The 27,255-nt window shown below is 51.5% G+C and overlaps 1 protein-coding gene across 4 annotated transcripts in view; it reads left to right on the forward strand.

Moving 5' to 3' along the window:
* The window catches only part of Camk2b (calcium/calmodulin dependent protein kinase II beta), an 89,844-nt gene that overhangs the window by 22,057 nt on the left and 40,532 nt on the right, over window positions 1-27,255 (forward strand). For all 4 annotated transcript variants that reach the window (XM_041669455.1, XM_041669456.1, XM_041669453.1 and 1 more), the window contains exon 2: window positions 15,590-15,684. In XM_041669455.1, coding sequence (XP_041525389.1) covers window positions 15,590-15,684 — 95 coding nt within the window. The remainder of the gene's footprint in view (window positions 1-15,589; window positions 15,685-27,255) is intronic.

Here is a 27,255-nt window from a genome sequence, read left to right on the forward strand (position 1 = left end):
ACAGGTATGTGCTACCACTGTGTGACTTTTCATGGATTCAGTCTTTCCAGGAGTGGTTACAGCTCACCTAAGTTTGTCCCGCTATGGCCCTAGGGCTGTCCACACTGTCCCTACTCACCCTTTCAGCCGGTCGGCTCAGTAGTGATGGTCCTGCCTTCATGTCTGTGGGCGACGTGTCCTCTCCTCACCCCGCTCTTGAGTTCCTTCAGCTCATCTGGATCTCACACTCCAACGTGGCCAGCAGTTTTTCACTGGCATTGATCTTTTTGGCTTTGTTGATTTTCTGTATTGATTTCCTGTCTACCGTTCCACAGATTTCTGCTCTAGTTTTTATTTTTCTTCTGCTTGCTTTCAATTTCTTTCTCTCTCTTGTTTATTTTTACTTATTTATTTCTATGTATATGAATGCTTTGTCTGTGTGTGTACGTGTGCAACACACGTGCGTCTGTTGGCCACAGCAGTTGGAAGAGGGCTTCAGATCGCCTCGAACTGGAGTTAGGCTGGCTGTGTATCACAGTGTGGGTACGGGAACTGACCCTGGGACCTCTGCACGAACAGTGAGTGCTCTTAACCACCGAGCCATCTCTCCAGTCCTTCTTTCTCATTTCTTAAGGAGAGGCCCAGGCTACTGATTTTCTATATATTTTTCTAATTATATGCAGTTTATGATATAAAATTTCCTCTGAGTTCCACTCTAATTGCATCTGGCAGTTTTTGATAAGGTCTGCTTTCATTTTCTTATCAAAATAGCTTTTAAATTTTTCCTTCAGCCCCTTTCTTTGATCCTTATAAAATTTAGAAACATGGCATTTAATAACTGGGTATTAGAATTTTTCAAGCTTTCTGCTGTTTATTTTAGTTTGATTCCATCGCAGCCCAAATGCATACTTTGATTTCTGTTCTTTTAAACCAAGGTGTGTTTATGGCCCACATGGGCTATCTCAGTGAACATTCCATGTGAACTGGAGAATGGTGGGAGGTTCTGTGGTTGCTGGGTGAGGTGGTCTATCTCTAGACCTCCTTCATTTCCAGATCTGTAGTGATTCCTGATTTCCTGCCTGTGAGATCTTCCCATTTTTGTATGTATGGGCATGTGTGCATGCATATGCTCATGTGTGTGCAGGCACACATTCGTGTGTGTGTATGTGAGGCCAGAGAACAACTTCCAGTGTTTGCTCCTCAGGTGCCACCCAGTCTCACACTGGCCTGAAATTTGGCTAAGCTGGTTAAGCTGGCTGGCCAGCAAACCCCAGGAGGGTGTCTTCACCTTCAAAACGCTGGGTTATGAGTGTGTGCCACCTCTCCTGGCACTTTTTATGTGGGTTCTGGGGCTCAGCCTCAGGTCTTTCTGTCTGTTCAGTAGCCATCGCCCCAGCCCCTGCCTCTGTCCATTTCTGATCCAGACTTTGGCAGCTCCAGCTGTGGTGGTTTGTCTAATCCGGCAGCTCGTGTCGACACTGCTGTGGGGCATGTCCATGTCTGGAATTGCCATGTCCTGAAAAAAAGCTCCATTGCTGTGTCCTGGCCCATTTGTGCCTCAGTTTCCCTCATTCTGAAATGACTCTTGCTGAGGTTAATGTGGCTACTCAAGCTGTATTTTAGGGAGTGTGTCTTTCTCTACTTACTTTTAAAAATTGTGGCCAGCCGGGCAGTAGTGGCGTACACCTTTAATCCTAGCACTTGGGAGGCAGAGGCAGGCGGATCTCTATGAGTTCAGGCCAGCCTGGTCTACAAGAGCTAGTTCCAGGACAGGCTCCAAAGCTACAGAAACCCTGTCTTGAAAAAAACACAAAAAAATCGTGGTCAAATGTACATAGCTTAAAATTTGCCATTGTAACTATTAAAAACATGCTCTCATAGGTGACATTTGATTGTTTATAATACCACATGACTATTTCTAATTTTATAAAACTCTAGATAAAGTATTATTTTCACTTACAAATGAAAATTTATCTCAATATCATATGTGTAATAAGGATGTGGCAGTCAAGAAATGACAAATGAATAAATAATAAAAATACCTGTTGTAAGTTATCGGGCCTATGTACTGCTGTTTCTCTACATATCTGTGAATTTATTTACATTGCTAAATGACTAATAAAAATACTTCTTATATCTTATTTTATCTGTTAGAGAATTTTAACCATTTAAGGAGAGAGCTCAGTCTAAGTCACTCACGTTGTCCTTGTGTAACTTCGCCTGCTCCAGGTGAATCCCTGCCCTGTGTGACATGAACCCTCCTCCATTCCCCTTTCCTCCTGGCCCTTGTTACCCTGTTATCCACTTTCTGTGGATTTGCCTATCTGAGGCACCTGTCCAGGGGAGTTCTGCTTTGCTTATCATCTGGGACTGGCTTGTTTCATTTAGTGAATATCTTTAAAGCGTGTGGATGCTGTAATGTGAGTCAGGACTTTCTTCCTCCCGAGGCTGAGTAACCTTCCCTGTGTGGGCCTGTGCTGCCCTCTGTTCAGCCACGCTTCTTCAATGGGCGTGCTATTGCTTCTACCTTAAGCCATTCTGCCTTCAATGGGTGTGTGATTGCTTCTGCCTGAGGCGGTTATGAGCAGTGTTGTTGCAGGTGTGGTGTACATGCATCTGTTTTAGTCCCTGCTCTCAAGGCTTTGACTGCAGCAGGAATGGCTGGATCATATGTTGATCCTGTGTTTAACTGTGTTGAGGAGCCACAGGCTGCCTTATCATCTTACATCCTCATCATTGACTCTGGAGCTCCAAGTCTTCTGCCTCCCTTCGGCCATTTGTGTTCAGTTTGCTGTTGTTTATTTTTCTGATAAAAGTGGTCGTCCTATTGAACAGGAAGTGACTGTGGCTACTGGATGCTCAACTTTCTCGGTGTCCTTAGTGGCCATGTGTCTTGTTTGGAGAAATGTCTGTTCAAGTGCTTTGTTTATTTCTAAATTGTGCTTTTGGGTTTTGTCGTTGGCTTTAGGAATCTTTTCATTTGGCTCTTATAGGATATATGAATTGCAAACATTTTCTCCGATAGGGTAGGTTGTCTTTCCACTGTCTTGGTAGCGTCTCTGTCGGTGTTCGCATCCATGGTGTGTGTGATCTGGGGATTTAGTTCCGCCTCATGTGTGTAGGCTCCTTGAGTCACATCCCATTCAGGTGGTTTGCTTTAATACTCGAGAGTTTTGTATTTTTGTGAAGTCCACCTTTGCTTGTCCTTTGGTATCACATCTAAGAGATCATTGCCACACCTAATGTCATGAAGATTTCCATCTGTGTTTTATTCTAAGTGTTTTATAATTGGATCCCTTAGATTTTAGGCTTTGGTCCATATTGAGCTAGTTTTTATTTATGGTAGATAACAAGGCGCAGCTTCATTCTTATGCATTGCTTATTCAGTTTTCCCAGCACCATTTGTTCACAAGATTGCCCATTCCATAGTGAATGGTTTTGCATCGTTGTTGGGAATTGGCTACCATATTCCATCCTGCTGGTCCCTGTGTCTGTTGTGTTTCTGTCTGTTCTTGGTGGATCCTATTCCATCCTGCTGGTCTCTGTGTCTGTTGTGTTTGTGTTTGTGTTTGTCTGCTCTTGGTGGACCGTATTCCATCCTGCGGTCTCTGTGTCTGTTGTGTTTGTGTTTGTCTGTTCTTGGTGGACTGTATTCCAGCCTGCTGGTCTCTGTGTCTGTTGTGTGTCTGTTTGTCTGTTCTTGGGCCAGCACTGTGTCATTTTCATACCTTAACTTTGTGATGAGTTCTGAGATCAGGAAACGTGAGTCTTTTAACTTTGTTCAACTTCCCCTGACCAAAGATCGTTTTGGCTATTTTGGTGTCTCTTAGGATGACATATGAATTTGGGGATAGTTGTTTTTAATATTTCTGTGGGTAGGGGAACTAGTGGAATTTTGATAGGATAGTAATGAGTCTAAATTGTTTTGGATGATATCTGTGTCTTTATTCCTAACCTGTTTGTGTCTTTACTTTGAAAGTGGGTTTCTTGTAGACAGTATATAGTTGAGTCTTGTTTTATCTTCTAGAGTCTCACTGTGTAGTCCTGGCTGTCCTGGAATTCACTCTATAGACCAGGTTGGCCTCAAACTCAGAGATCTGCCTGCCTCTGCCTCCTAAGTGCTGAGATTAAAGGTGTGCACCACCACCGCCTGGCTATAGTGCTGTCTTTTAAGTGGTGTTTTTAGACTCAGTTGAATTGATATCCTTAGGTTAATAGCTATCACATCAGCTGCTATGTTCTCTCTCCTGTTTTCCTGTTTCTTTTTGTTTTCCCTATTCTGTTTGTTGGGGCCTAACTGAACATTTTGTAGACTGATTCCATTTCCCCGTCCCCCCCTTCTCTCACTCTTGTCCTTCTCCTGTCTCGTGTGGCAGTAATCGTTCTTTTCCATGACCCTGTTGTCACCCTGGAGTGTGCAGTTTGCATTTACAGCTGCTCCTAGTGCACCCGCAACACCGCCCTGACTCTCAGGTGGTAAAGTAGTGTGTCACTGTGTAGGCCTCTCTGTGTTGCTCATCCTGGCTTACCTGTTAGCTTTAATCACCAAATACATTGTTTCCACCATTGTTAAGGAGAAATAAAGTATTTTTTTTTAAGTTTCTAGAGATACAGTTTCTCTGTGTAACTGCTGTGACTGTCCTGGAACTCTCTTTGTAGACCAGGCTGGCCTTGAATTCATGGAGATCCACTTGTTTCAGCCTCCCAAGAGCTGGGATTGAAGGTGTGCACCACCATTGCCCGGTGAAATAAAGTGTTCTTAAACATATATGGGAGGAATTGTTCCCCAGTAAACTTGTCTATTAAGAAACATTAAAATTTGAAAAAGAAAAAAATGGCATAGATCAAAAACTGGGATCTACCAAGAGAAAGAGAAGGAATAAGTAAAGGTGACATGAAATACGTTTTAAATAAATAAACAAATAAATAATGCTATTTATTACTCGGTCTAGTGGATAATAGTTTATTAAAACAGTAGCAGCAGCAATATATTTGGTGGTTATAGCTACTGGAGAAACAAGATACACTGGAAAATGAGAGGGGTGGGGATGAAAGAAAGGAGAGAGAAGAAAATGCAATCAGTATATAAAATGTTCATGAGGATGGACCGAAAAGGAAAGACAAAAAGAAGCAGAAAAAAAAAATAGAAGATGGTAGCTAATGCGATAGCTGGAAATCTTACTCTGCTTCCATTGTCTGAACTCCTTCTCAGTCATCATCCAATATTCTGTTGGTTTTTTTGTTCTTGTTTTTGTTTTCATTCCTACCCATATTGCAGGTCCTGGGCATTTTGCCCCTCACGGTTCGGTTTTGTTGTTTGTTGTTGCTGCTTCTCCAGTCCTTTCTTCGGCTCTGCCCAGTCAGGTTTTGAACTCCTGCAAGGCATTCTGCATTTCTGTTCGTGTCTTTGATATGCAGAATTTTTTTTGGTTCTTTCTCACAATTTCCACTCTCGGATCACAGTGCCCATCTGCTTCTGCGTGTATTCCAGTCTTCCCATTAGCGCCTCTAACATGTTGATCGTAGCTGTTTCCAGCTCCCAATCTGCCAGTTCCAGCGTCTCCCTGCCACACTGGAGCCTGCTTGCTCTGTGTCTTTTTGTCCTTTTGTTTTATCTGTGGTTTTTAGACATAATATCGTGGATACAACTCTGGAAGAGCAGACCTTCAGATCCAAAGATTGCATGCTGGGGACAAAGCTCTGTCACTCGTGCTCAGGTCTCAGCGATCGTCATGCCTGCCTCTCCTTCCCTTCCTTTCCCCTCATACATGGTACAGGACAGCTAGACAGGGCTGGGTTCATTTCTGGCTTTAGTTAGCCAGCATTCTGGCCAGTAGGCCTTGTTAAGAGGAATAGAATACTCTAGTATCTTTAAAATGACTCGTCCCCCCCTCCCACTGCCCGAAGCCCTAGGGAATGTTCCTCTGAGTTCACTGTGGGAGCTGGCAGGGCTCTAGGAGGTTAGGAGTGCGAGCTGCTGAGGTTGGCCTGTCCTCATTGAACTTCCGGCACGAGGTGTGAGGTCATGCCTTCCCCAGCTCTGACTCCCAAAGTCTGAGCTCTGCTAAGTTGTAGTTCTCTGTCTTCCCAGTCTGGGAGCAAGGATGAGCAGCCGTTTGCCTAGTGAACCTAGGAAGAGTTAATGACCTCTAGCATGTTCGGATTTGTGTGTGAGAAGGAGAGGGGCCGCTCCGAAGCCTGTCATGCTGGACCAAAAAATGCCTCAGCTTTGCTTTCCACAGTAGGTTCTTTAAACAAAACAAAACACAAGCTCCTACCTGAAACTTACTTTACCCTGACTGCCTGATTTAAAGCCACGCTCCTTTACCGTCTCCTTGGTATCTCTGAGTTTGGAGTGATGAGCCTTGACCCTCTTCCTTGGCATCCCTGTTCCAAGCATATCCACTAGGGTAAATACATCATCCACGTCTGCTGAGCCTATCGGCAAGTTCTCACTGCCACCTGCGTCTGACCTTGCTGCCACCTGGCTGAGTCTGGCTGGGGTGGGGGTAGGTCACTTCTGTAGTCCAGGATGGTCATGGTAGAGCCTGGAGGGGTCAGTGGTTTACACGCTTACCTTAGGAATTTATTAATATGCTTTATGAGTCTCCGCTGAGTCATGGCTGGGGTGCCAGGGAGATGAGCAAGCCAGCGTCGTGTGACCTTTTCGACTGGTATGGGCTTCCTGGTACATTATGGGGGAGGCTTGGGGAAATGAGGAATGGGCCAAGATGGGGCAACTTCTAGATTTTACAGCAGAAGAGGATATTGGGCGGGTCTGAGTTGCCAGAGACCACCCCACACCCTGCTCGTATGGCCCCTTACTGTGGAAACACCAGTTGCCAAGTCAAGAGCAGATCATTCAGTGCCAGAATGGAGGGAGGAGTAGAGGGCCAGAAGCTGGGACTCACTCACGCTGGAAAGCGAAAGGCCGGCCTGCGGACCAGATATCATGTGATACACAGTGCCAGGGCGGACATTGCTGCTCAGCCATTGTGCGGGCAGGCAGCTGTGGCCCGGAGCTCTATTCCTGCCTCACAGTTGTTACTTTTGCAGCCAATGCTTGGCCTGTTGCTGGGATCGGAGAGTCAGCAGTCAGGGCTGGTGACTGATGAGCCATCCCATACCCTTGTTCTGCCCAAGCATGCCCTCTCAGCTGCCCAGGATGCCCGTGGCCCTGCTCCCACCTCCTGACCTGTCCCTGTATGGGCAGTAGACGGAAGCATCCTGTGCCAGTCGTGACACTGGGGACGGGGACGTCGATGGGAATGGGAAGGATCCAGGAAGAGTGGTAGAGACTCTTCTCCTGTCACACCTCTCAGACAGGGACCTGAATGGGAGGGGTGCTGGGCAAGAAAAACATGGGACAGCTCTCCTGAGTGGGGAGGAGCCCCCAAGAGCCGGTTAGGCCTCACCTGGCCCCAGAGCACCACCCCAACACATGAGTCCTGCTGCCTTGAGACCCCAGGGTAACCAGACAGTCCAGCCACAGCAGGGAGGAGTCAGAATGAGAGGTGCCGTGGCCGTGAGGCTGAGCTCTAGTAGAGAGTGATGAACGCAGGCTGTGGAGGCTCGTCAATAGGGTAGACATCCTTGTGCCAACAGCACCTGAACTCGTGAGGTGTCAGTGACAGGGTCCCCGTGTACAGCCATCTGCACACACGTGAGTTTTCCTGGCAACAGGCCTGGTCACAGGAAGCCGAGGGTGTCCCCTTCAGCCCAACCCTACCAGTAGGGACTGCAGGGAGAAGATGAGTGCCCTGCTAGGGCTCTCCCCATCTGAGATATGCTCGCAGTTCCTCTGAGGGCAGCAGCTGTGACCCTGGGGTGAGGCCAAGGAATCTGGGTGTGTATGGTGTATTCTGGTGGGTGACCACATTCACCCTTCAGAAGCCTCCATTATGGGCTTCTGTGGGTCACACAGAGCATCCAGCAGGATTCAGTGTTTGCTCCTCAAAATGTTCAGTTCTCTTGGAGCGTTTTTTGAATGAAGATTTCTGTAGTCACTGGGTTAGGAGAAAGCTGCCCTCCTGGGAGACTCGCAGTCCTGAAAAGCCTTACATTGAAAAAAATTAATGTCCCACTCCACAAACACAACATACAAGCACATGCCCACACAAACACAAAATAAATAAGATGAAAAAACTAAAAATAGATCAGGGAGTGGTGGCACATGCCTTTAATCCCAGCACTAGGGAGGCAGAGACAGGCGGATCTCTGTGAGTTCGAGGCCAGCCTGGTCTACAGAGTTCCAGGACAACCAGGGCTACACAGAGAGATTCTGTCTGAAAAACAAAAAAAGTAAACAAATAAGAAATTTTAAACTAAAAATAGAAGAGTGTAATTTCATATGTCATTAAGTTCAAATGGGGCCACACCAGAGATGTAACTGGTATTGTCATGGGTAGATTACACAGATTTGCAGAGGACACTGTGTGATCACTCACACATAGATTGGGGTGATCCATCTACATGCTAAGAAACAGATGCCACAGTGCAGAGCAGGGGGAGCTTTGGGGCTCTCAGGCCAGGGCCAGAGTGTCTGGCAGCTGGAACATGACTGGCTGTTGCTAGGGTCATAAATTAATGTAAAATCACCCTACGACTGTGCTTTTGAAAATGAACTCCGTGGAAATAACCAAATTGCTCACGGCAGGCAGTTGAAGGGATGGAAACCTGGAAACAGCCCTACAGTTGCCAGAGAAGTACCCAGCTGGCAAATGAGGGATGTTCTCCGCAGCTCGAGAAGAGGCTCCTGGCAAAGTGTGGGCATTGCGTGTGCAGTACCATTCCATGGAAAAGGCGAGCTCCAAGCAACGGCTTGCTGAGAAAGCCACGCTTGGTGCTTGGAGACCATGTGGAACTTGTGTGCGTTCAGAGAGAATTCAGGCTGTACAAATGCTTGTCCCCAGAAGGGTCGCCTCAAGCCCAGTGCTCTGAATCCAGGATGTCTGCATGCTGGGCAGGGCTGAACAGACAGTCTGGGCACTCAATTTGCCCTCCAGCCATCTGTGGTGGTAGTGGACAGCAAGCGTTTCTCCGTGAGGACTTTGCTTCTGTCTAGAAGGATAGACAGCTGGAATGATTCCAGGGTCAGTGGAGCAGTGGAGGTGACGGTCACTACTGCAGGTCACTCACAGGGTGTCACACAGCAAAGCAGCGCTGTGGAAGATGTGTCCAAGGCATGTGGAGTCCTGACAGGGACAGGAAGCAGAACAATAGACAAACGGCTCCTGTGTAGGGAAGTCTCCTGGTGCAGATCCACACCTGCTGTCAGGAAGGGCACAGTGACTCCAGTGTGTTCGTACTGACCTTGGTTACTGCGTTGCACACATTGTAATCGTAATTACAATAATGCAAAGGCACTTCCTGTTAGTGATAGGTGGATAGATGGGCTCTGTTCTCCCCCTTCCTCCCCGAGACAGGGTTTCTCTGTGTTGCTTTGGAGCCTGTCCTGGAACTCTCTCTCATAGACCAGGCTAGCCTCCATCTGCCTGCCTCTGCCTCCTGAGTGTTGGGATTAAAGGCATACACCACCACTGTCCAGCTGGGTTCTGTTCTTGTATAGTTGCTTAGAAGTTGAAAAACACATCAAAGAAAAATCTTGTGGTAACATCGTTACTTTGTTCCAAGCAGAGGTTAATGTTTCCAGCAAATCGCTTAGGTCACTGTTAAATAGGAGAGAACTAGGCTTGTCAATGTGAGCATGTAGTCCCAGCCACTCAGGAGACTGAGTTGGGAGAACGGTTTGAGACCAGTGCTTCAGAATCAGCCTGGAAAACTCCATCTTAGATTAGAATAAACAGATGGAGAGATGGATGGAAGGATGGACAGACGGATGAAAGGGTAGATAGATGATAGAAAAGGTTTCTGCATCTTCACTTTTAAGAACCCCTTATGAGCAGAGGGAGGAAGGTGTTTTGTTTACCTTAGCACATAAATTGCAACTTAAAGATAAATAAACTGTGAAAGCTCTCGGTGTGGCCACCTTCTTGTTCATCTTTAACTCTGATTTGATTATCAGAGCATGCTTGGAACTGACCTAGTCAGAAGATGAGACAAATGGTCGAAGTAGGTTTCAAAATAGCCATCCAGTAATTTTGAATAGGAAATAAAACCATTGCCTGCTCAGCTTATTCCAAAAAGTTCTGCTGGAGGTAGAAGGTGGTGTCTGGTGGGCAGGCTCTGCTGAGGAGGATCCCCTGTGCAGATCTGCTTGGGTAGATCTACTGAGGGGTCTGATGGGGTAGACCTGCTGAGAGGATCTTCTGGGGGTCATCTAGGAGTACTGAGTTTGCTCCTGGGGTATATCCCAGACCCACATGGGCCCTTAGACAAAGAACCTGTCTGGGTAACATCCGTCCGTCTGTCAACAGGGCCAGGAGGGTTGGAGCTTTGATTTTTGTTCAAGGTTCCCGATCACCTAAAATGTAGGCACCCCTGGAATTGCCAGAAGCCTTTCTGTGGATGGCAAAGTCCCTGACTCAGCTCTGAGCTGCCATTGGAGCTGGCTTCTAGGAGGATGTGAAATGCGCTGTACTTGGTTGTCAGGCAACCGAAGGCGTTTGTGGGACAGGGCCAAAGTCCTAGTGGCAGGTGTACTTATGCAAATAGTTAGCTTCCCTCACAGGCACAGGCCAGTGGAAACTCAAGACAGAGGCAGGAAAGCCCAGGGTAGCAAGAAGAGGCCACAGGGCACGGATACAGGGTGAGGATGCAGAGAAAGGAGTGGGAAATGCCTACTAAGAGCACAGACTCCAAACCTTGTGGGGGGTGACTAAGAGCACCCCTTTGACTTGTCTTTCCTGAGTGCGGTCTGCAGTGGCTCTGTGACCTGTAGGGGTGGGCAGGGGTCTGGTCCCTATCTACACCATCCTAGAAGCAGAACCATGTGACTGGTGCTTTCTGGGTGCTGGATGGTGCTGTTTGGCATCTGCAGGGGTCATCTCATCTCACCCAGACATGGTCTAGGAGAAGATGAGCAGCCATTATCCACTTGCCATCTGGAGTCCCCAGAGCACATCCGACAGGGTCTGTAGGAGAAAGGATGTCATACTCCGAGATCTGGGAACCATGGTAACTCGGCCTTTGCCAGTGTGACAGTGACTCGGTCCTCCCCGCCAGGAATCTTGGGCAGAGGCAGTAACTATGGACCTGAGACTACAGGTCTACCATCTCCTGCGAGCATCAGCTAAGGTCCCTGCAGTAGCCATACTGTGGTCAGGCAGCAGGGGGCAGCCTGGACAGCGGGAGAGCCTGGAATAGGACAGAGAGCCGCAGAGGGGAACGGGAAGGGAGTTCTGACAGAAGTCCGCGGTCAGCAACAGGCAGCAGGCTCCTGGTGTTGGCTGGCTTGGCAGCATCTCAGAGGCAGGACCTTTGGAAATCCTGAAGCCAGATGCTGTCTGTGAAGCGGGGTGGGGGTGAGGGGATAGTAGATGGCCAGACTATCTGTCAAAGAGCAGGAATTGCCAAGTGGTTGAGAAGATGGGGGCAGATGGATCTCCTTCTGACTCTTCCTCCGGTCATCTGTGGCCATCTGACAGGACAGATGCTTTCCCCCTGGAGCTTCTCCCTGGGGGACTGCAGTGGAGATGGCACCCCAGTGACAAGCAGGTGTGGAGAGCAGTGGCCCCAGGTAGCCCAGCTCTGGAGCGCCAATCCTGTATGGAATTAAACCTTCCCCTTTCTCAGGCCCGTCTCCAGGTATTGTTGGTCCTGTTGTAAATGAGACAGTATTTGGAGCTCTCGGCAAATCAGGGCTCAAAGAGCATTTTCTTGTTTTAATTAGGTTTATTTGATTTTAAAAGCCCTATACTGTGCTTGGCGCCCTGGGGCCTTGTGATCTGAACAGGTTATTCAAATCACTTTCTCCTCAGCTCTAAAGCAGTCTCTAAAAGCTAGCACCAGGCATCTCACGGGTGACCTTGGTGCTCAGATGAAGTTCACGCAGTGTCTAGCAGGAGTGTTGGCCTGCTCTGCTTTGTGTCCAGCTCCCTCTGGACGTCTTTCTGCCCATGGCTCCGCTTCTGCCCCCGTTGCCATGGGTAGGTGGCTGGTTTTGGAGTCAGTAGTATTTCTGAGGTGATTACTGCCACGGCCCAACCCGCCTGCCTGTGCTACTACGAAGCAGAGGGGCTACAAGCCCTATTCTCCAGGCTCTGCTGGTTCTGAGTCTGACCGTGTGGCCTCAGTGTTGGTAGGTGGCCCCTTTTTCTCGGCCACTCTAATAGGGTCTCCCTACTTCATGAGGACCTGAGGGAACCCCTCCTACTTCCTGCCCCTCTCCCTGGCCATCATTCTCCTGCAGCCGCTCCTGTACTGCCAGGCTGGACCAGCACCAAGGTCTGGCAGCTCCAGCATCCGAAGCACCTGTGGCGCTTTCCGTCTGTCCTGACTTCCATGTCATAGACTCAGGGCGGGGCCTAGCACCAGAATTCAGGGTGGGCAGGACACAGCCTGTCTGTAGAGAGCCCCGGGGGGTAAGGACAGAAATGGGCAGATAAATGGTCATAATAAAGTGGAAAGACTAAGCCCCATCTCTCAAGATGACGAGCAGGAAGATCGAAAGTTCAAGGCCTATGTGGGCTCTGGGAAAAGTGAAGTTGGTTCAGGGATGTGTTGGGATAATCCAGGAGGAGTTGGGAGAGAGGAGTGGGGGTGGATATGATCAAAATACATTGTGTGCATCCATGAAGTTCTCAAAAGAAAAAATTAAAATATAATATATTAAAAATAGGTATTTTTTCTGTCACAATTTAAAAAAATGGAGATATAAAATCATAATATAATGGTAGTTTCTTTTTCTTTTGGTTTTTCAAAACAGGGTTTCTCTGTAGCTTTGGAGCCTCTCCTGGAACTAGCTCTGTAGACCAGTCTGGCCTTGAACTCACAGAGATCTGCCTGCCTCTGCCTCCCAAGTGCTGAGATTAAAGGCATGCGCCACCACTGTCCGGCTCATAATGGTAGTTTCTTAATCAAAAAAAACAGTGTCTGCTTGGGCAAGTTGGTAGCAGTCTGTCTTTAAAAGAATAAAAAAGGGGCTAGATGGTAGAGCGCTTGCCTCGTGTGAAGGAAATCCTAGGTCCAGTGTTAGGGAGTCTTGGTGGGGTGGGGGTGAGGGATGGAAATGAGCATGAGAGATTATCGTGAGACCCTGTGAGGGGCGATCCTCAGAGGAGACCAAGCTGTTTGAACTGTGTCTTGAAGGATGCTTATGAGGCAGGATGGGGTGACAGTTCAGACCGAGGGTCTTTGTCCGTACTGTTTCTCAGTCATTATTAACTGGAGTGACAGGGGCTGTGAGCCCTGAGGGGGACAGCGATGTCATGGAGATGGCCATGGTGTCAGGGACCCCCACCTTGCCTGTGTGATACATGTCTGTGGCTGCTTGCAGGGGGCATTCCTGGGACAGTGACATGTGGCAGGTGGCAGTGTCACTGGGGAAGAAGAGAGTTGTTCTGCAGCTGCATCTCCAGGCCTGCAGCGGTCTGGGGAATGGCTGCGCTGGCAAGGAGCCTGTTCAGAGCTGGCTTCAAAGCCATGGAAGAGGTGACACCAAGGCACTGAGCACACACACAGCGGCTTCCGGGGTCAGCCTTCCTCCTCTCCCTTCGTAGCAGCCTCCTTCTCCCAGGAGGGTGTCTGAGTCGCTGGAATGGGGTCTCCTGCCTGTGATTGAGGCCAAGGCCTCCTTCACCATTCGCCGCTGCTGCTGAGAACTCACTGGCTGCCTGACTGTTCCTGCACCTCCCCACCTCACAGCCTCATCCCTGCTTCTTCCCTCTGGCAGCTGTCCAGCCCTGGCTTCTCCCTTCTCTGCTGGGTGCCTAGCCCAAGCCTGTGCTGACAGCTCAGAGCCTTCTGCAGAGGAAAAGGGGGCATCTGGACAAGGGGAGGGAGCTCTCCAAGTAGTCTGTAGGCTGTCCACCAATCACAGACTCTTGGTAGTTTTGTGTCTGGACACACTCGCGCTGCAGGAGGACTGTGGCTCACAGACACTCATGTCCTTCCCTGGGTCTGGTCAGCAGCCAGGAGCCTGTTCTCTGATAAGACGGTATTTAGGGGGCCTCTACCCTGCTTTACATATGGGCTCCCCACCTGAGACAGGGTCTGACATTGCAGACGTGCACAGTTTGGCCCTGGCGCGGGAAAGCAAGACTGTGCACTCCCTTCAGGAGCTGGTCTGGACCTCCCAGAAGATGCTTGCACAGCCAAACTGTGGGTGTTGCACCCCCTGGGCTTGAGCAACACAGATGGCAGCTCAGACCCAAGCAAAGGGAAGGTGAGGCTGGCTGGGACAGACAGAGAGCCACATAGCTGCTCTGTGAGGCCTGCTGCTTCAGAATGTAAATGGGGAAACTGAGCCCCAGGAAGTGACAGACAGGAGGAAGCTGGTGCAGACATAGTGGCTGTGGGGAACAGTAGTCCAGGGTAGGGTATGGTTCAGAGGTGGCGTATGTCCCTACAGTGTGCAAGGCTCTGGGTTCCTTCTAACACAGCTAGAAACAAAACCAAAGAAGAAAACTGGGAGAGAAAAAAACCCACCAATAACTCTTTCTTTACATTTTCCTTACAAAGGAATATTTTGAGACTGTAACTCTCACATAAATGGAAAAATGGAACAAGAAACTACTGATAGAACACAGGCCACGCCTGCCACCCCCGCCCCTGAGCAGCCTGCACCCTGTCCACAGGGTCACAGCAGCTAGGCTGTGGTGGGCAGCATGAGACCTTGTCTCTGCCCCGGAACTAAAGCCACTGAGTCCTGCGGCTGTGGAGTATAACCGCTGGCCATAGCGGCCCGAGCCATCCAGGAGCCAATCAGATGGAGAGCTAGTACTTATTTTTTCCTAATACATTTTTACAAAGATTCATCTGGAAGGACTGTACCAAAAAGGAAATGGTAGTCACTGTCTGAGACATGGTGTTCTGAGTACCTTAGGGGTGCAGAGGTAGACGTGAGGGGCTGGAACAGGGAGCGCTTGGCCTGGTTCAGCCTCCTCTCCCCTCGACTGTGGGGCAGCTCTGCGGGTCAGCTCTGCGGGCAGCATTCAGAGCCTTTCCTGATGCTGTCACTGTAAGCCACTTCCTTGTGCCCCACCCTGGACCCCCACGTCCTCTTCTGTGGCATGGGGACAATGTTGTATCCCAGGAGCTCCCTGCCTCCCGCTTTGCAGTTAAGCGATATAATACTACTCTCAAGCTTTCTGTGAGTCCTTGTATCCGGCTTGCACCGGTTCCCAGACACCTGTGCTCCAGACTGGCCTTGTCTCTTGGAAGGACATGTCAGGGTATCATCAACTCATTCCAGCTGACCAATGGATCAGGACCTGGGTGTTGTGCAGGAATGGAGTGGGGACCCTCCCAAGGAGACCAGCTGGTCTCCTCCTCACAGAGTCCCCACAACAGTGGCCTGTCCTGCTGATGCCAAATAGGGTGGTGGGGACTGTGTGGGAGGGGCACAGGCTTTCTTTGGTCACTGGCCATGTGCCTGAGGCCTGGCAGTGGCTAGATTCCAAGTGTCTTTGGGAGATTAATTGGTTCTCTCTCTCTCTCTCCCTCTCACTCCCTCTCTCTGTGTCTGTCTCCTGCCTTGCGTCCTCTCCAGGGGGGCTTTCTCTGTGGTCCGACGCTGTGTCAAGCTCTGTACCGGCCATGAATATGCAGCCAAGATCATTAATACCAAGAAGCTGTCAGCCAGAGGTAGGATCCGGCAGGGGCTGCCTATTGGGACTGTGGTGAGGGGACAGGGAATGCCAAGGCCTTCAAGATGGCTTTGGCTGAGTGGACATGGGAGGAATTTGCCCTCAGCTCACAACTTTCGCTCTGCAGTTTGGGGGTTGCCATCTAATCTTTCTGGGGTCCCACATAGCTTCTCCATCTCCGCTCCAGACCTGAAGAGACAAGTTGTCAGGCTAGTGAGGCACTGGGGGACTAGGTGGTATTTCCCTAAAGTTATGGCCAAGGAGAAGCAGTGACTTCAGGCTGTGGGTGGGTGATGGCAAGCTCCTATTGACGTCTCGCTGCTGGTGAAGTACCATCCTGGTGCATCTTGGGTATCCAGATGGTTTCTTAACTGAGTCTTCTGAGCTGAGTACGGCATTGTCTGCCCCAGGGAGGCCTCTGCAGGCGTGCAGGTGTGCAAGGAGGGGTCTTACATGGTACTGGCCAGGTGGATCACCCAGACAGAGCCAGGGCCTGTTGCGGGTGGGGACACATTATTTCAGGCGGGTTATCAGAAGCCACTCTTGGAGCTTCCTGGGGATGGGGTACAGAGAGAGTGGGGGGTCCTGGCATTGCATAGGGATCTGGATAGAATCCCCAAGTGGGGTGGGCTGAAGGTGTGGTGAGGCCATGGGGGTGGCGAGTGGGTGGCTGCCAATGTGAAATGGCATTGCCACGTCACCCCTCTCTTCCCACGTCCTCCTCCTCCCGTCCTCAGACACTGCAGCCTGAGTGAGCTTCCAGACTGAAATCTGAGCTAATTGAGGGCCAAGGATCCCTGACCTCTCACCTCTCTTACCCTGAGTGGGAGATGCTTTGGGCTGAATTGGGGCATCGGCAGGGTCTCCTCTAGTGGGCATGTTGAGGATGTGAACCATTGGCAGTCTCCAGTTTCCAATCTGACAACCCACAGGTCATGTAGCTGATACCACACCTACAATTTATCAACATCTGTGTAAGCATGTTTGAGCACCTGCTGTATACCAGACCATCAAGGCTCTCCTGTGTTTCCTCTTGGAAGCATTTTCTGAACATAAGATAGGGTCTTCAAGGTCTTCAAGGCCCCGGGGTGCTTCTGTATCAGCTGCTGTCTTTATCCCTATCACTGGGTAATACCCGGGGCTGCTTAGTCCCTCCCCGTGGTGGACCTCCAGCCCAGAGGGCCAGGGAAGGTGATGGTATGCAGGCACCTTGGCCAGAACAGGGAGCAAGTTCTCTTCTGTGCCCTAGATGGGGAGCCAGCTTTGATGGTAGAGTCATGGGTGCCGGGTCACCTGCTGTCAGCGGGCCCTCCCTCTGTCCTGAGCTGTGATTCAGGGTCTGGGGCTGTGAGCTGGGTTCTTCTCTGCCAAGACACAGAACCAGCGTGGAGCCCTCCGTTCTCAGAGAGAGCCCGGGCCCCGTCTGAGATCAGTTCCCATGGTTTCCAGACCATATCCCGGAGCCTGCACACTCCACTGCACACTCCTGGGGAGAGCACACAGAGGAGGGTCACGATTCGAGGCACATTAGGTGTGTGTGCACACGTGTGACTTTGTCTCTGTGTGGTATGAATGCCCCACACTGATGGTAATCGTGCTGGGGTCAGCTCCCACAGAGGGCTTGCAATATACACTGTGCCAAAACTCAAGACACTCTGCTCACTGATGCGGTGTTGGCTTGCACAGATTTTTGGCCTCGCAAGGCAGGTGGACCATGGGCCTCATGAACCCAGGAGGATGCTGAGTTTTGTGGTCAACCCCATTTCCTCTTGTCACCATCCTAGGCTGATCCGGCTTTTGCCACATTGGTGATTTGTCCCGCCCATGTCCCTCGCTGCCGTGAGGGCTGCCTGGTATGCAAGGGTGTCTGGGAGACAGGTTACTTCCCATTGTTGTGTGCTGTGCTTTTGAACAAAGATTGCTCTTCTCCCTGCTCTATTTTGGTTCCTGGCCATGCTAGCAGACCCACAGGAGCCTTGGCCAAGCCAGTTGCTTGGTAAGAGCTGCATGAGTTATGTTCAGCAAAACCATGCTGTGTTCTCAATCAATTTAATTGCCTAAAAAACGCCATCCAGATGGATTAACTTAAGCAACTCAAGTTCCTAATGCTTCATGTCTCCTTTTGCCCCTTCACCCACCACTGAGAGGTAGTAGCCACTCCTCAGTCCTCCTTGGTCTTCACGGGGGCCCTCAGAAGCGCTGCTGATCTAGACCTTGGCCCCGTCCCAAGGAGATGCAGAGAGCTCAAGCCCCACCTGGGCTGGTGGTGGACTCTGCAGGCTGTATGACCCCACAGGGCCACTCGCTGGGCACCTTCCTTCACAGCTGGACGACTTGTGCCCCCTCCCCACCACTAACAGCCTAGCACTGTGCTGCTGGCCCCTGTTTCCTGTGACCTCATCCCCGAAAGCTTTTTCTGCCCCTTTTCACATTTAATCTTTCCTGGGGGCCCATACAAGACCCTGATGTGTCTAGCTAGACCCCCACCCATCCTACAGATTCTTCCCGCCTGCTGGGTGGGGCTGGGATGAGTTCCTGGCAGTCAGAAAAAGTCACCCCAAAAGTTGTATTGGTGGCTGAGTATTGAGGGGTAAATAGAAATTTGTTAGGCTTGAGTAGAAAACCATCTATTTTTCCATAGACTTTGGCAACCTCCTTGGATTAATCAATCCTCTATTTATATCCTCAAAGTGCTTCACAAGCTGGGAGGATCGAGGGGAATGGGTATCTGAACCCCCAGGTTTGGTCTGGCTTCTTTCCCATGACTCTGACCAGAGTGCCCACGAACCCTTTAGCTGTCGGGCGGCTGTTGAAATGCATTGCCAGTGTGTGGGGGCATGGGTGTGGGAGGGGGACCCTTATCACCCTGCTCCCTGCCAGCTGGGCCGGACAGTGGGAGGTGGGGACGGCAACAGAGGAGGTGGGTCTGAACTTACAAACATCTATAAACACCACCCCCACACCGCCTTCCCCAGTATTCTCACTAGGGCTATTCTGCTTTGGTCTGCTCTCAGAAGGCAGGCTGGCCCTGCCTGCTTCCACTGAGGGTCTCTTCACTGCCCAGCCCCAGCCTTTTTTTGAGTAATTTTTTTTTGAGACAGGGTTTCCCTGTGTATCTTTGGAACCTGTCCTGGACCTCGCTCTGGCCTCAAACTCACAGAGACACGCCTGCCTCTGCCTCCCGAGTGCTGGGATTAAAGGTGTGCGCCACCACCCGACGAGCATTTTTTTTTTCATGATAAACTTTTAACATAGAACTTTCTCTCAAGTATCAGCTCCTGGCGGCTCTTGCGTGTGTGTGCCCCAGCCCCCAGACTGCTCAGCATCCTGCACAGGATGCTTTAGCATCTATCCTCAGCAGAAGAGGCAGTGTCGCACTTCCTTGACGTCATCTTTGTGCTGGGACCATTTCCGGGTCTGGGTCTGCCTTGTCATACCTGCTGGACCCAAGATGTCTTTCCGTTTGACCCTAACAAACTTCTACTTAACCCACAATACTCAGCCAGTGCAACTTTTGCAGTGACTCCCAGGAACTCATCACTGTGGTATGGCCCTAGAATCTTAGCCAAGAGGGAGGCCTACAAGGAAGCTGACCCTACCGACCCTGGATCAAATCTGAATCTGAGCAATACCCGGAGCTGGCCTTGACTTGGCTACATGGGCTTTGCCTGTTTCCCTCCTGTGTCCACAGTCAGCCTCAGGAGGATGGTGATGACGGTACTAGGAGGCCAGTGGTGCCCGGGAGATGGCGCTGCAGAGGCTCCTGCCTGGCTCTGGTTGACAGAGCCCTGCCTCACCACTCACCTTTGTCTGCATTTCTCTGACCTGTGTCCCCGCTGTCCCGACTGCCTTCCCATAGGTCCCCATTCTTAGCCTTAGCCCCTTGCACCCTTTGGAAGGGGTGAGGGAGAAGGTGTCAGGTGAGCTGCCAGCTTCAAGGTGGGTGACTCCTCTTGGAGGGGGTGCCTGGCATCAGCTCTGTGCTTTATCCTCCCCGCACTTCAGTTTCCCCGGGTGAAAATGGAGATAGAGCTGCCTACTCAGACGAACGTGCTGGAAGCATGAGTGTAGCCATGCCTGCAGCCCCTTCCCCACTGCTCCTTCTGACCAGATAGCAGTGGCATCCTGACTCTCAGGACTTCACATGGACACTGTTGTCCTCTGTGCACTCAACGATCTTCTCTACTGACTGTAGCTGGTTGAGCCCTGCCGGCGCTGGGGCCACTGGCTCACCTTGCAGCCTCCCAGCTCCGAGCTGAGAATATTACAGAACCATACTCCTCATGTGTCCCGCTCTCCCTGGGCTCTCTGCCCAACTGTCCCAGCATCCTCCTTCCTATATACTGGGTTCAGACTTCTTAAGGTAGGGAGAAAGGCCCCCCAAAACACTGGGGGATTTCTAGACACCTGCCTGCCATTTTCATTTCCATTTGTTATTCAAGTTCAGTGAAGAGATGGGACCTCACTTTTCCTCAGATAACCCCAGGAATCTGGGGAGCACTGTGGTCCTCATATCCAGTGCACCCAGAGGGAGATGACTCTGGTCCTTCAAGCTGTTGGGAGGAGAAAGTTGGTACTGAATGCAGAGTAGACAAGGCCTCCCAGTAAATGACAGAACTCACAGTTACACACACACACACACAAACACACACACACACACACACACACACACACACACACGGCTACTCTTAAGAAAAGCAGCTAAAGGAAAGGAGTTGCGGTAGGGAGATGATTAGGCATATGAGTCTCAGAAACATTTTGTGTTGTTATTCCCTTCCCACACCGCCACACTAAACAGCTGCTCCTTTGGGGGTGGTTTTGCTGTCTCTGTGGACACCCCGTGTGGAGGTGCAGCTGCAGAAACCTGTGCAAAGGTCGCCGCTGGCTAGCGGCTGTACCTGGATGGACCGTGTGAATGGAGAGAACTTGAATGTGTCCTCATCATGGTCCCCATTGCTGTTGAGATACTCTTCCCATACCCCACGACAACACGCACTCACCAGGTACAGAGGAGGTGACATCTTACAGAAACTGAGAACATAGAGTCCCGCAGCTGGTGGGTAGAAGAAGCCAGCTGGGGCACACAGTGGGATCACAGGTAAGGCAGATCAGGGGTCAGATGTCCCAGGCGGGAGCTCACATCCTTGGCAGGCCCGCCGTCACTAGTGGACTGATCTAACAGATGAGGATCCAAGCCCAGCAAGCACTTTTGTCCCCAGGTCCATGCCCAGCTATCTCCAGCTGCATGCCTGGCCCCTGGTCTCCCAAAGGCTCCCATGGCACCTTCTGTTTAGGAGACACACCCTGCCCAAAGCTAATGGGGAGAAGTTGTCCTGATGTGTCAGGGACCTGGGGTGCTGGGGCTATACCCCAGAAGAGGAAAGGCAGGAAAGAAGGTCCACATCTTCTCAGAAACCTGCCTGGGGTGTGTTTGACTCCAGGGTCCACATGTGAGGTTCTTGCTGTAGCTGGCTACATGCCTTCCTTGACCTCACTACTCAAATCCCAAACACCCCCTATCCAAGGTATAGGCACCCAGAATCCACAGAACTGGGTTAATAGAGACGAGGCGCTGGAGTGCCCAACAGCTTGAGCTTGTGCTATAGGCAGTGTCCTTTCCTCCTGGAGACCCTCCCCTTCTTCCTATCCATCCGTGGCCAAAACCACAATCCTCCCAACTCTGTCAGTGGGAGCCCAGGGAAGCATGCTGGGGGCTTGGCATGTGGAATGTCTTCTCCAGTGCCAGGGTCAGCCTATAACTGTTCTGTTGACTTGATTTGAGCTTATGGGCTGTGGGAGACAAGTGAAGAGCCCTGGAAGGGAGGGCTCCCCGCCACCCTGAATGAGGGATCCAGACTGGAGTTGCCAGATATAATGTCTGATAAACAATGAAAGAAGATTCTAACTTTGTCCCATACTGAATTCTTAAACTAAATATGTCTGAAATTCAAACTTACCTGGGCATCCTGTTTTATCCGGTAGAGCGGACAAGGTGGTGGAAGGCAGTTCAGAGACTCACTTGGTTTAGTTTAAGCTTCTGAAATCTAGATCCAGAGAAGTCAGAAGTGGAGAGACAGGCCATGGCTGAGGAACCCTGGCCCTTGACAGCCTCACCTGTGAGGTGGAGAGAGGTAAGGCACTCTGGGGCTGACATGTGGCTGCTGGTGTGAACACGCCCAAAGCCTGGGGTCAGCGTGGTCAGAAGTGGCTGCCAAGGGTTGGAGCCCCTTGACCCTGGGGAGAAAATGCACCATGTTGTGCACAGTGCCCCCTGTGGTAGGTGAGGGCTATGTGTTAGTCCTTATCCAGGGCCCTGTATATCAGGGAAGGTCCACCCATGAGTCCTTCTTTCCTAGGGTCATTTGTCCCTTAGTTCTCACGCAGGGTGCTCACCTTCTTGCAGGCCTGGGGCTGGGTGCTTGAACCTCAGCTTGTGGGCACCAGGAGAGGCCGGCTGGTGATGTTTCAGGTCTCTCTGGCTACACAGACGTGACAGGAATGACCTCTCTGGGTGGTTTAGAGTGTCAGGGGCTGGAGACCAGAACAGCAGTGAAGAGTGTGGATTGTGTAAGTCAGCTGGTCTGGAGTCCCTTGACTTCGTTTGCTGCTTTCCCCTATGTCCCTCTAGAGGGAGGAAGTGCTTCCTAGCCTCAGAGAACAGGCTCCAGGCTAGACTGGGTCCGGGGTAGCCAGTCTGGAATGCGCATGAAGACCTGGGCAGTAGCTGTAGACTCTGGGCAGGATGAGAAGGAGGTAGGGATAGTTGGGAGGCAGAGGCAGAGGTCAGGCACAAGGCCACCATGACCAGGAGCCTGTAATCTTGAGGTGGCCTGTGCGTGACTTAAGTGTAGGGTCATAGTGGGCGCGTTTTGTACTCTAGAGGCCACTGACCCCAAAAACTTTGGTTCTTTGTCCCACGCATGCGTGTATAGTACTTAGTCTCCAGCATAAACCACAGCTCTCCTACTGTGTCTGGATGACATTTTGGTGGTACCTGGTAAGGTAGGCTGGTCTGAGACCTGCATGTGGGGAGACATCACCCCAGGCGGCCCCCAGACTGGGAGAGGAGGCAGCTGTTCAGACCACACCTGCTGTAAGGAGGAGGGCAGCTCAGCTTGTCAGCTGATAGAACTGACGCCTCGGGGTCCAGGCTCCTCACCTAGGTCCCCTCCTGCTCCTAGTCAGTGATGTAGGAGTCCTGTCCCGCAGCAGTGGGAATGACCAGCACAAAAGCTGATACCGGTCAGATGAGATGAATTGGAAGCCGCAGTCACGTACACTCAGAGACCAGGGAAGAGCATGCTCGCAGGACCCCGCTGCTCTTGGAACACAGTGAATCTGCAGCACTCGGGGAAGCAGGCTGTGTGATATCCAGGAGAGGTAACCCAGGTGTCCACGCGAGGATGTTTGTATAATTCTGTGGCTTGCAAGAATGAACCGGAGCTATGCCCTGTCCTGGGTTGGGGAGTAGTTGCTGTCCTTGCCTCAAAGACTGAGTCGGGGGATATATGGTTGAGTGTGGGGGGACTCCCCAGTTTCTCTTACTGTTACACAGCACTGACCTCAGTTTTAGGCCTCACTCCACAGCCTTGCTTCGGATGCCAGCTCGGCAAGGAGAGAGCCGGAATGCCAAGCCACACCTGTGCTTCCAGGCTGAGACGCACCCACACGCGGAGGGCAGGTTCTCATTTCTGAAACGGGTCCTGGGAGGGGAGCATCAGCTGGAATGACAAATGACCCGTTGGAGGGAAGACAGTGGCCCTGCCCTGCAGCCCCAGATGCCAGCCATCCCTAACTCATTGGAAAACAGTCCAGAGGCCCATGACAGTCGTGTGGGTGGCAGTTCCAGTGGAGGTCTGTGCGGCATGCAGGTGCTCAGGTCCCTCGAGAGCCCCGCCTCCTTTCTTGATGCTTGTGGATTGACAGGCAGCCTTATGGCACAGACATCTCTCCTCATGGCTACTGACCGATGCTGTCGGCCTAATCGCCTTGATGCTTTCTTCAAAACAAAGCATGTACAGAAAGCCTCAGTGAGAGCCCTCTCTTCCCGCTTTTCTGACCTGCCATTCTTCAGCCCTGTACGTGGGCCTGACTGGAAGTCTTTAGTCTCTGGTCCAGGTTGCCCCACGGTCTCCAGGCCAGTGGCTCACTGCCACAAAGAACTGGCAACTGGTTTCCTGAGCATGCTGTCCCTTGGGAGTGTGAAATCCCGATGCAGAACTCCCAGGTGGATGTGATTTGGGATTGAAGTGTGTTGTTACCAGACCAGGCTGGGCCAGTATACCCAGGTGTCATATGATGTGGCTGTTCTGAGCCCTCTGGGACTTGAGAAGACTGGCCCCCAGGCTGTCCAGGATGTACGTGGCTGAGAGAGACGAGAAAGAAAGTGGGATCCTCTGGCTGTGCCAGTTACCTTGGGACAGGTCTTCCTGTAGGCTGAAGACAGTGGGAGCAGGCCTTGATCCTTGTTCAGTCTGGAACACTGGCTATGCATGAGCTGAGTGAGCGTCAGGCTGGAGGGAGAGCCCTTCTCTGCTGTGACCTTGGCTGCTTTTGAACAGGACCAGCAATGATGGATTTGGCATCTTTGCTACTGTTTGAGTGGAGAGATACTGAGCCCCCCAGTGGGCCTTGCAAGTAGGCCAACCCAAGCCTTATTGGTAGTCTGTGTCCCATTGCTGCTCACTGGGGAGGGCCAGAATCTGGTGACATGCCCTGGCCCTCAGGAACCTCGAGCTTTCCTTTCTCCAGTGTCCCTACAGTCCCCCGAGGCACCACAGGCAGGCTGACACTCTGTCACTGATGCGACTTTATGCTCATGCTCAATGCAGCTGATTTAGCCTAAAGAAGCAGCCTAGGAAGCCATGGCCAGCCCTTCCCCAGCCTCCTGTGTATCTGAGCAAAGGCAGCGTGAGCAGGGACCCACAGCTGCCCCCACTGGCAATGTCCATGTCCCCAGGCCATTCCCTCTTGGCCTGTGTTTCTCTGAGGGTCCCTCACAGGTCCTGAGTGTCCCCACAGAATGGAGAGGTTCTCCAGGCATCGCTGGCAGCCTCCCGGGATAATAGGGTGACCCCCTGGACCTGCTCTGCACTAGACATGGGTGTAGGTGTATCCTCTAGACAGTCCGGGCATCCAGGACAGTCCTTTGGGACCAGACCCTGTCACTGTTCCCATCATCCAAACGAGGCCCAGCATAGGAGTGTCGTTTATCCTAAGCCGTACAGCATGTGGGATTCAGGCCCGCACAGCTGCAGATGGGCTCCGGTTCCCAGACGTGCAGAGACCCAGGACCATAGATGGGAGTGAGGGAAGGGAGCCCCTCCTGTGTGAGTGGGCTTCACATTTCCCTCTCCCTGCCCCTCCTCCGTCCCACCCAGTGTCCTCCCATGACAGCCTGCAGCTGGCAGGGCTGGTGCCACCCACGCTCTCCTGTCCCCTGCTTAGTGGCTCCTCTTGCTTGCCACCCCAACCCCCCTGCTGTGAGTCACCTCTGCCAGGGAGCAGGTTGGGGAGGGGAGCACACAAGTGGAGAATTGGGGGAGGGGAAGGTGCACAGAGAGGGCAGAGGATCTCAACCTTATCTCTAGAGAAAGGGCAAGGAAATGAGAGTCACTTACAGAGAGTACTACAACTGTCACTTCAGCTTGTCCTTTGGGCCCGCTGCGTCCCTGGAGCCACACCCTGAGTGTCTCTGGGATCAAAGGTGGGCTGTCCCTCCTGTCCCCAGCCTCCAGCTTGCTACTGCTGCCTCTCAGTCATTTTTGGAATTAAACAGGTTGTCACCTGTAATGCTCCCAGATGGTGCCTGTCATGTGGCAGGTGCTTCAGAAGGACGCGTCACATGCTGTGGCCCGGCTGCCAGCACCTGGGGGCAGGCCCTGCCTCTGTCATCTTTAGGGCAATGGACACTAGTTCTGTCACCTGTCTAGTGACAGCACAGAATAGCTCCGTTCTGCTCCCCGAACCCTGAGGGATTCGCATCTGCTCCCAAAAGCTGTTGGAATAGTCCCTGGATCTGGAAGGCAGCTTGAGCTTTAAGTCGTACACTGTCCTTTCCAAGGGCAGTAAAAGGGGTTTGCATTGGTCCCGTTTCTGCAACTGGGTGATGCAGACTGTCTGGGGTCTTACCGTGGTTTTCATGGGGCCACGGGGTGAGGGAGGAGGGAAGCTTTGTCACCGGGCTCTTGGCTGCTTTGCTTATGCCTCTGTAGCGACATTCGCAAGGACACAGACTCTTCAGTGTGTGGAGGCTGCAGAGGATGCAGGCCAGGGCTTTGTCACAGCCCTTGAACATGGAGGAGAGGCCTTGGCTTTGAGGCTGAACTGGGTCACCTGCTCTGCTGGTGCGGGGGAGGAGGGGTGCATCCTGTGTGGGGGAGGGGGCTGCCTCACCCTGCTGTGAGTCACTTAGCATGGGTGTGCAGGCTCTGTTATGAGCTGCTTCTTCTCCCAGGTCCCCTGATGGCCTGGGCCTTGCTGACGCTCAGCCCTGGGCCCCACACATGAGCTGAGCTCGGAGACACCTGAGGTCTGTATTTGACTGAGTAGACAACCTAGCAAGTCAGGTAGGCCTGCATACTGAGATCATGGCAGAATCACCTAGAAAAGCTTCCAGGCCTCGGCATTCCCGAGGGTGGCATCTCGGGACACGGCACTATCATTAGAATTCAAGCAGGCGGGTGGATAATTGCAGGCTCCGCTTTAGTGAAAAATTTGAGTAAAATTGTGTTGGGTATTTTTTGTTTTGTTATTTTCTGATAAGTACTTTCATGGGAGTGTGATGAATGCTGCATTCTATCTGAGGGGTGTTCCTCTGGCAGGAGGAATAAATAGCGCGTCTTTTGCCTGAGTTTCCCTAATCAGCCCCCTGGGTTAGCAGGTGTGTAATGTGTGTGTGTGCATGTCTGTGTGTGCCGCTGCCAAAGGAAATGAGCCAGCTTATCTACAGCCCCCCTAGGTGCCCTTTTCTTGTTTGGGGTGCAAATTCCCATCTCGTGTTTGAGCTCCTAATAGGCGATGGGACCCAGGAACTCCGTCTCCGAGAGAAAAAGATGGGGTTGCTCCCCATCACCCCCACGCACCCTTCCTCTTCTGTTGGCCCTCCACAGGGAGCTGGAGTACAGGGTGGATGATCTCCTTGAAGGCATGGGGAGGCCAGGGCTTTTGGCGACAGCGGGCTGAGGCCTGGCTCTGGGGAGGAAGAAAGCCTTCCCAGTATGTTCCAATGACCTGCCTGTTGTAGGCATAGCTGCCCTGTTTCCACAGCAGTCCATACCCTAGACCACGTGGATCCCACTTCAGGCATCCAACCAGAGAAGACTCAGCCAGGCCTGAGTTCCCGCAGGGACAACTTTCTCCAGCACTGGGGACCAGAGACCCGAAGACTCCTTTGCACACCTCCCAAACAGCATTTTGTAACGGGTGCCTGCGGTCTTCCTTTCTGTCAGTCCCAGGGAGTTCCCATAGTGAGGAAGGCACCCCTCTGAGATCTGGATTGGCACATTCATTATGGGCTCGCCATTCTGGGAGGGGCTCAACACTCAGCAAGAGGTAGGGTTCAAAATAC

Source organism: Microtus oregoni, unplaced genomic scaffold, assembly GCF_018167655.1.
Source record: "Microtus oregoni isolate MIOR12 unplaced genomic scaffold, Mior012 000019F_ref0000042, whole genome shotgun sequence".
NCBI classification, from domain to species: Eukaryota; Metazoa; Chordata; class Mammalia; order Rodentia; family Cricetidae; genus Microtus; species Microtus oregoni.